The following is a 9,605-nucleotide window of genomic DNA, read 5'->3' on the forward strand; positions in this document are numbered from 1 at the left end:
TGCGACGTGGGATGTCACTTGGCGGAGACAGGTTGGTAATCTGATTTGCCGTTACTGCGACGGGGTAAGTGATTTTAGCCACTTGAAAGGATCCAGGCTCTTTGGCAGACAAATTCAACATGCAGTCTTTATAAATCATGAAGCTAGACAAGGCTGGCGCGAGAACCGACCTTCATGCAGGAGTGCTGACGGACAAGGGGCCAACCGCGTGATCACTGGCTAACCGAAGCAATGCCTTCCATTTCGGATGTTCGCTCCTTGGCAGCCAAGATATAAATTTCCGCGTTATTGGCCAAACTGACTGAAAAAAAAATGCATTCTCGACCTCTGTATGCGTCGTCAAGAAGATAAGCAAGCTCTGGCTGCACCCTCATGCACGACGTGTTTTCCATGTCTGTTGGGCTTGCCGCTCATCCTCCTATCCTTCATTCAATGCAGCCTTAAACTAAGACCTCCCTGCTCAGGCCGAGAAGGAGGGTGTTCCGTCATTTTGTCGGGAACAGCATCTCGGAGCAGTCCTTGATTGCTCCGGCAGACTCACGATGTCAGACATGACCTCGTTGGTGATATTAAGCCTATATTCTGCCTCACCTACAAGGACGACTGAGGACACTCCGACAATAACAACAGCGATCAGTTCCAATGGAGATGCGACAACAATATCCGATATATGCTACAATGTTTGCGGTGCGCACTACATCTCCTGGCATCTGCGGCATATATACGTTAGCTTGGGGGAGAGTTCTAACCAAACATGTCACATAGACAATGCTTACATAGAAGTCCAACAAGCCGGCAAAGACCCCGCAATATGCAACGCAAACTCGAATGTTTCGCGGGGGTACCGAGAGTGTGTTTCCTGCGTCGAGACCAACGCCAATGATGGAAAGGCAGCTGTCGATACGTACCTCAAACCGAAGTTCCTGCAGTTCATAGAATACTGCGCAACACAGATATCACGACCAAGCTATGCCTCTTCCCTCATGACGGTTAGGACGGTGACTCAGTTCGCCGATCTAACTGCGTTGAATGGGGAAATACAATCTGGTGTGCTGCAGACTAGGACGTGACAGAGTTGAAAGTAGACGCCACACGCCTGGTGGCCTCCTCTTCAAATGCCACCTCTTACAGACGACGTTATCGAGCGGGACAACAGGTGCCACAATAACCAACACACAGGGGGCTCCTGGGAAAACAAGCAAAGCATGGATAACCGGCCCCGTGATCGGTGTCTTGGTCGCCATCCTGCTCGTGCTTGCCGGGCTGTTGCTGCTCAGACGGCGTAGGAAACAGAGACTCGGTCGGTCTGCTGTCGGTAATAATGACGATGGGAAGGGGGAGTACATGAAGGCACAGCTCCATTCGGATTGTGTTCCACGCCAGCCTGCCACAGAACTTGAGGGTTCGTATCCAAAAGGTGTACCGGAGATGAATACCAACGAGATCCCCGAGCTGAGCGCCAACGAGATCCCTGCAAAAGAGTTGCCAGCCTCCAACGGCAAGCATAGGGACCAGATACCGGAAAGAAACAATAGAAATGTTTCTATGTCATCTTTGCCTAATTTATGAATTAATATAAGGCCTAGAGGTTTTTACTATTTTCTTGCCGGGAGAATATGTAATACGCATACAACCCTCTCAAGTTTCAAGATTCCGATCACTTAGAGTGAGAGAATGATGAGAATGGAGCAGGGAGCACGGTGAATGTAACCTTTCCGTCATGATTGGCCATCTGCAGACGACTTTCTGGCTTAACGACCCCCTTGGTTATCATGGTGACAACACGACTTCCCTTGTTCCAGGATAGTATATCATCAACGTCGTTCGTTTTTTCCATTTTTCACCTGTTCTTTAGGAGGTAACTTTCCAAGTCAAGGGCGCCGCACTAGAAGTATCTCTTAGCAAATGTGTTACCTCGAACCGCAGCCGTTGAATCCAGGTCTCACATTGCCGGGCAGGTCGAACGCGTCCGCTTCCGCACCTAATATCACAACATGTGAATATACGTCTCGTGTCTGATGCCTTCGGCCTGGATGGTTAGCGTTGTCTTTTTACTAGCTTACAATCTTGGCTGCCTCAGCAGTCTGACATGAAGACTGTCGCGAGCCGACGGCGCCGGGGCCGGCTTCGTACGGGACGACTTCGTGCGGGCCGACTACGCCCCGGCCGGCTTCGCGTTGTATCCACCTGTCAGGGGTATATATATCCACCGATCTATTATATCTAGACTTTCTATAGTCAACCACACATTCCATCTGCTCCGCTGCAGCCGTGATCGCCACAAAGACCGATAGGCGCCTATGGTCGAACGAGGCTAGATAAGCCTCGTCCTCGTCTTAGTTGGTGATAATTTCATCAGCTTGCAAGTGTTGTTGAATAGCAGAATATACACATGCAAAGTCCGATACGATGATTACGTAGGCAAGTTGGATGGCCTGTATGGCTGCTTAGGGCTGTATAGGGTTAGAGTTGCCAACGGAGACTGGCCGTTTATGGTTCGTTATCCAGACTCAATGTCCTCGGCGGCGGTGGTGATGTGGTAGAGTAGTGGGCGTGAACAAGCCTCGATCATTGAATCCCGCGCAGTACATCCACAGCCGCCGCCCATACGCCGACGTCACCCAACGAGAGCTTCTTCGACTCCCGCCCATGAATGGCATCACATATCTGACGCCAATTATGGGCTTCCTTCCTAATTCCACCTGCCTTACGCCCCATAAGAAGAAGACCAGCAACTTTAGCCGTCGCGACGATGGAAGAAAGCCGCGACGGATTCTCTCGTAGAGGTGACAATGACTTCCACACAACGACTCTCGGATCCCCCACCGCCGCAACTCACTCTGTGCTTAAGTCTGTTATTCAGGCTTTGATTGCTTCCCTGCCCCAAGATAGAATTTCCAGTTACTCATACCTTCTCCCTCACGGCCCCAGAGCCCCCTTACCTTTTGGGACTCGACGAAGCAATATTCTGTGATAGGTGAGGAGACAGTCTCCTCCAACTCCCCAAAAGGACGCTCTTCTGGCGGCAGACACGGGATGAACCAGGTCTGGCATCAGTTAGAGAGCGGTATGTTCACAAATATGCCTTGGTTAGCCTTTGTTCGAGGCCGGCGCGGCCCAGTCCAATCATGTCAAGGAAGAAGTTAAAGAATTCGGCTTGGTGTAAGGGCGCTCGACAAAGCCGACACATTCAATACACCCATTCCCATTCCATTTCCCGCTTACCAATACGAATCCAGTTTCCTCATCGTCGACCAATTATTGCAGGGCAATGAACCTCGGAGAATACGCCAAAGCACAGCATAAGTGGCTCTATGAGCTTATTTGCATGGATGACGTGACATGCATCAGCTGGATATCTTGCGACCAATAACATCACGGTGCAGGCCTCCCTCACTCTCACCCATGCCAACCTTGAGCTCGCCCAAACCCGATTCTGTAATAAGCAACGAAATTGCGTAGCCTGCTGGCAATTCGCGTTTGGGAGTTTCGCGCATCAGGCATCGAGTTGCGGTGCAGTGTTATGGCAGCATCTCTCGTGTTCCATTGGAGAGCCTTGTCTCATTATTTCCCTCATACTTCGCTGTAAGTACTTCCCTGCAAGAGGTACCAACTGTGCAGCTGTAACACCTAATCTATCGCATGCGCTTAAATACATGCTCAAGTCGAGACCTCCGTAGCCTTGCCGTTCACTCCCAGCAACTATGGGCCAGCTCTCTGTCAGACATCAGATATAGCCCAAAGTACCACACATGCAAGTGTGGAGATCTTCACTTTTGTGTGTACATGGTACAGCGGAATATCTTTGACACTCTCCTGCAACCCTCATCACTGTATCCAGGGTAGCCCGCCAGTCGCTTAAGGCCTACATGAGAGATAAGAAAAAGGTCTGGATCCAGAGCGGAAATAAGTGAGGGGTGGTACCGCTTATGCAGGCATCAGCACAACTCGCATGGGATACAGCCAATCAATTCTAGCCAAGCCAATCAATTCTCATTGTATTAGACTAATTGAGAAATTCAATGTCCAGCCTGGTCTCAATATTTGTTTTCTAGCGGTTTGATGGTCAGACAGTGGTATCCAACTGTTATGTTTACAGCCTACCTCCCTAGGTTGTCAACAGGCTGGCGTAGCGCTGCCTTGCTCGTATACCCCATGTTTCCAGCAAATACATGTGGCATAACCCCGCTCGATCGGAGACTCAAATTCCTTATAGATGCAATCAGACTCCTGATCCTAGCTGATACTAGTAACTTCATTACGCGAAAATGTCGACCGCTGGAGATGACGAGAACTCTGGGCCGGCTACGTCGACATCGACGCCACCTCCTTGGGGTTACGTCCCGCCCGTGGAAAGTGATGATTTCCAAAAGTTCATCAATCGTAAGGTGGCTTGACTTTGCTCCATAGCAGCGTTCTAATTGTCCCCAGGCTCTCCCTTTGATGCAGGTGGAAAGCCGACTGCATTCTCACCCAATGATCAGGAAATGAGCTCCTGGTCGGATCTCACAATCAAGAACAGCTTCGCTTCCTTCGGGGACAGCGGGGTGACAGCCAGCGTCAATGCATACGGAGACCTGATGCAATTCAGTAGCTATCTGGATGTGGGCCGATCTGGACTGTTTTGCGCAGATCATACAGGCACGGATCATCCGTATGGTGAATTGATGAGATGCGACGATCTCATGAACCTCAGTCAGGATCACAGTCAAGAGGAAATTACATACGGCCTGAAAATTCCGGAAGTGAGTCTTGAAACGTGTCGCCATACGGGTTACGTCCACGATCGATGGCCACGATATGAATATGGCGATGTCGGTGACAAACTCCAGATGAGCATGCAATGGATGGTGCACGAGAAGACCGTTTTGCAGCAATGTGTTGTGTCAAATAACGCGAAGGAGAATACCGACATTCAAATTCATTTCAAGAACGGCATGCGCATCCGAGACTTGGATTACGTGAACACCGATTCCTACATCAAAGACTATCATTACTTCAGGTCTCGACACCAGGACGTTCATACACATGGTCCAAACGATTACGGCTTGGTTTTCTCTCATCCCATTGAAACGGAACCGGAAGAGAAGCATGAGCGAAATGAGAGTCAGAATAGGGACAGGGAGGAAGAAAGTGCGGCAACGGACAGTTCTTCTTCTCGGAGCTCAACAAAGTTGGCGACAGAACACGACGGGAGTGATTCCAGGGCTTCAATAAAGCAATCGGACGGTCCAAAGAGCCCACCGCTTGGGCCACACACTATTTCCGTAGTGGTATCGGTGTTCGTGAACGGTTCTGCCGTTCAGTGGAAGACCATCGATCCACTGCGTATTACGATACCTGCAGAAGGCACAGTCGAGGTTGTCACTGCCTACAGAATGGTATTGTTGTCAAATCCCCAGACCAGCTGGCATGACTTCTTAATTCCGCCACATGAGGCGGATGTTAGCGGTTTTCTGTCATCGGTAACATTCAAGCCAATCTGGCTCATACAATCCGACAGGTCAGCTGAAAGCGTCATGGATATATACTCCCAGGGAATAGAACACCAGGACCTGGATTCAACTTCAATATCGGAAACAGCGCAACCAATGAACAGCGTAGTCGGAAGTATCAGCTTTGTCGTTCGCCGGAAGCTTGAGCACATTCTATCCGTCTGTGCTATTCCTACAAAGATCGTCGAAGGTGGGGAAACAGCGATCGCTTTGACATGTGGCGACATTTCAGGTCATCTTGTCTCATCCTCATCGAGTTTGTTAGTTATGACAAACCCACGCTGATTGGTTGTGAATTTACTGATGCCTGTCCAGCTTCGCCTTCAAGTTCTTGCTAAAGATACTTGGAGAGATAGAAAAGTGTCTAGAAGATGTCGATGAGGCCAACGCTGAGCATCCCTACAAGTTGTTGCGGCAGAGAATCCATGCAGTTTGCCGAGGTCACTTACTATGGCTGTCACAAGCGGAAAAAACAAAGTCGAAAAGTTTTGCGGTCAACTACTGGCCAACGGGGAAGATCACAGATTCCGAGAAGTCTTTGGACAGAGCACCCAACTCTGTCGCTGACACATCATTGCATATCATCAAAGCGTTGGAATTCGCGGCTCAGAAGACGATTAAGGACAATGCCAGCAAAGAATCTGCACGGGCAACTGCTCTAGGTATTGCCGCAAACTGGGAGGTGCTGCTTAAAAAGCTTGACGAGCGTGGCTCTCACGCTTGGCCACATACACAGGTCGAAGGGTGCAACAAGTACAGGCTCAACGACCACGTATGGATCTGGAGGGCCTTACTCCTGATCGAGAACGATCGAGGAAGGCATCTAGGTGCACGCATTCCAACAAATGGAAATGCTACCAATAACGTTGAGAACAGTAGCGAAGGTCAAAGAGACAATAACTCGAACCGATATACGGCAAACAAAGCACTCGACAAATATTTTGACCCGCGCGAAGTTCAACGCAGTATTTTACGGCACTTCACAGCCGAGAGCGGTCATTCAATCAAAAAACGCCTACTAGCAACGACCAGATCCACCCAAGAAACGCGCTTTCTGTTCCATGCCAGTGATACTGCTTTGTTTTATGCCATTGAGCAGGATTTCTTCCTGAAAGAAACTTCGTTTAATGAAGTGTGGGAGGATACAATTGACGCGCAGGCGCAATACAGTGAAAACTCGGAGACTGGATGGGATAACTCAGTTCGCTACGCGCTCGCAATCATGGCTGGAACCTGGAACAAGAAGATCAACCAGCGGTCACCGCAAGAGCTCGTCAAGTCTTCGTTTGACGTTCTATTTCGGACAGTCGGCCCGAACGGGCTCTTTTTCGGGCAACTGGACATTACTACCAAGGAGCCGACGCTGTTTGAAGATTACAGGGATCGGGCATTCTACTTTGACGCCAGCTTTGAGATTCCCTACATTCTTCTTACACGTTTCCGGCAGATCGACTATCTAATCGGGCCAGCCGTGGGAGAAAACGACAAGGCGCCATCAGCACCGCCAGCATTCAAAACATCGGAGGCGGTAGAGGCATCCCTCCACAATCCCTCAGATGTGGCGAACAATGGACTACCTGCGTCCATACGTCAAATGGCCGCTATCAGAACAATTGAGCTCCAGAACCTAAAAGTGGCCAGTTTGACAACAACAACAACAAAAGACGGGGCTATGAAGAAGAGAATACCATTTAATAGCTTCATTGACCAAAGCAGTATAGTTGAACTGGGAGACGAGTGGCTCTACAACTATCCGCATTTCTTTACAGCCACTAGGCTGACTCACCATATCGTCGCGAAGGAAGTAGCCGACTTGGCAAAGGAAACCTACACTGAATCCGAAGTTAGCGCTGTCATTACCGACGCGACCCAAACATACATCAATAGAGTAAACAGGGACAAGGAAAACAAAAGCGATACAGGTGTCGAATCTGAGGATGGAGAGGCAGTTTGGAACGAAGTTGTGTGGGTCGTGGACGTGAGAAAAATGGGACGTCTCAAAAAAAAGCAAAGAGAAGAGAGCTTTAATCCAAGGAGAGCAGAAGATGCCCCCGAACTCTGGAGAATCCTAATGGAGCCTCGTACACCTGCTAATGCCAAAAAGCGATTCATTTGGTTACCAAACGCTGGTAAAGAGAGGGCTCTCGCTTGCTACGTCACAAGCCCCGAGCAGGAGAGGCCCAGATTGTCAATCTTCTTTGATCGACATTATCGTTTCGAAAAACACTTTTCTGACGAAACGACAAGAGCCCTCAACACATGGGAGAGCGAATTGCACCTGAGCTTCTACCGACTGGTGGATGAAAACTACAAGCACTCTTCAGGAGTCTCCGACTCAAGTCTGGAAATTCTCCCAATTAACAGGAAGAACAGCCTGGCACGAGCTTCAGTTGGATTCCGGTTTTTTGGAGACTTTTTCGACCGGTACTGGACTTGTCACTTCATTGAATACATCCCACAAGGAGAGGTGATGCCAACTTGGTCGTTTATGTATACTCCAGAGTACAGAAAGATTCCATGGGGCAATGCAAAGGACCTTGTGCAGGAACAGCAATGCTGGCGACAGAGGAAAGTGCTCGAACTCCATCTTTTCGACCGAATCTTAAGAGAGCTTGTCCAGAGCACCCAAAAAGTTTATAACATGGTCAAGGGTGAGCTTGGCGTCAAGCATGGCGTGGTCACCATCTCCGTGTTGACTAGTGACGATTACTTCTCATCCAGCGATAAGTGGCAAAGAGTACAGCATATTCTACAAGTGTTGGAAGAAGATCTCTCTCATGTGCTCTCAGTGGTTTCTAAATGGGAAACGCGCGAGAAAGACCGAGGACACGAGAGACCACGGTGGACGAGCAACGACGAGCGCAAATACCGCCCTTTCATAGGGAAGCTGGAAAGAGTGGCCAGCCGCCGGATCAAAGACCTGCAAAAGTATTACAACGACATCCGATCATTGAGAGATACATCAAACAACAGCAAGCAACAGATTCGCGATGACCTGGACCTTCGCGGCTCAGAAAACATCAGGTTTTTCACGTATGTGACCGTTGTATTTCTCCCACTCGGCTTCGCAGCCAGCATATTCAGCATGAGCGAAGCACCGCCGGGTGCTGTGCTGCAACCAATGGTGGTTTGCTCGGTCATTGCGCTGGCTCTCACATTCGTGGCCCTGGCCAACGCAAAGCAGCTGAACGCCATTATGGGGGAAATTACGGAGGTTATTGATCATCACGCGCGGGCGAGAAAGAGAAACAGTCCCTTGTCTCACAGGCCTGGAAAGATGAAAACATACCAGCAAGCAAGTGACGCATATGACGGCGAGAAAGCTGTCAAGGACAAGTCTAAACCCCATATCGGGAGCGATGCCGCGCAAGCAGCGCTAGGAGCGATAGCCCCCACCAAAGACCATTCATGGCATTTTTGGTTCTGGCTGGCATATGTGTTTGTTGAAGTCCCTGCCCGGAGGGTCTCTCTAGCAATACACGTTTTGAAACCCCGCAATTATGTCAATAGCAAAGATGGAGACGATGTCAAGAAAGACGATGCCGGAAGAACTGAGGGCGAGAAATGGGCAAGATACGTCCACGTTGTCGTCGGCGTGTTTATCCTTCCCGTATACATCATCACATTTTTGTTGCAACTGCTGCTTTATAACCTTGTTGACTTGTTTCAGATTACTTGGGGTAAGCATCACCTACCTTTATTATATGTCCTAATGCTAATAGCACCAAGAGTGGTTAACAGGGTATTTTAAATGGCTAGATCTGGGCAGCGAGCAAGACATTGGGAATGACTTGGACTGGCTTACATATCCTATGAAGAAGCTACGGATATCAAAATACCGTAAAAGTGTGGAGAAACAGGATGGAAAATGACAGTAGTCAAGAAAATAGTAGGCGGATGTTGATAGCACAAGTGGTCAGGGGGGTAGGGTGATGACTCCAGAGGAGTTACGGTGATAGTGAAAAACACTACAACACGACTTAAGGCAAAACATAAGTTAATAGTTAAGGCTGTTCCATGACAACCATGCTACACTCCTCTCCAGCCTCAAACGGGCATTGGGTCCTTGATCATTGTCAATGGCTAATCGGTCCCAGCTGCTGAATGGAC

General features: G+C 49.2%; 1 protein-coding gene across 1 annotated transcript; it reads left to right on the plus strand.

Annotated features, from left to right (window-relative positions):
• Positions 1–4,268: 4,268 nt before the first annotated feature.
• On the plus strand, positions 4,269–9,246 carry EsH8_X_000017 (uncharacterized protein; the record flags this gene model as incomplete). The annotated part of the gene is made up of 4 exons (XM_083274105.1): positions 4,269–4,383; positions 4,432–5,755; positions 5,811–9,175; positions 9,227–9,246. The coding sequence occupies 4 exons, from the start codon at positions 4,269–4,271 to the stop codon at positions 9,244–9,246; spliced, it is 4,824 nt and encodes a 1,607-aa protein (XP_083119497.1).
• Between the last annotated feature and the right edge of the window lie 359 nt (positions 9,247–9,605).

The sequence above is a fragment of the Colletotrichum jinshuiense genome, chromosome 10 (assembly GCF_051148585.1).
Source record: "Colletotrichum jinshuiense chromosome 10, complete sequence".
NCBI classification, from domain to species: domain Eukaryota; kingdom Fungi; phylum Ascomycota; class Sordariomycetes; order Glomerellales; family Glomerellaceae; genus Colletotrichum; species Colletotrichum jinshuiense.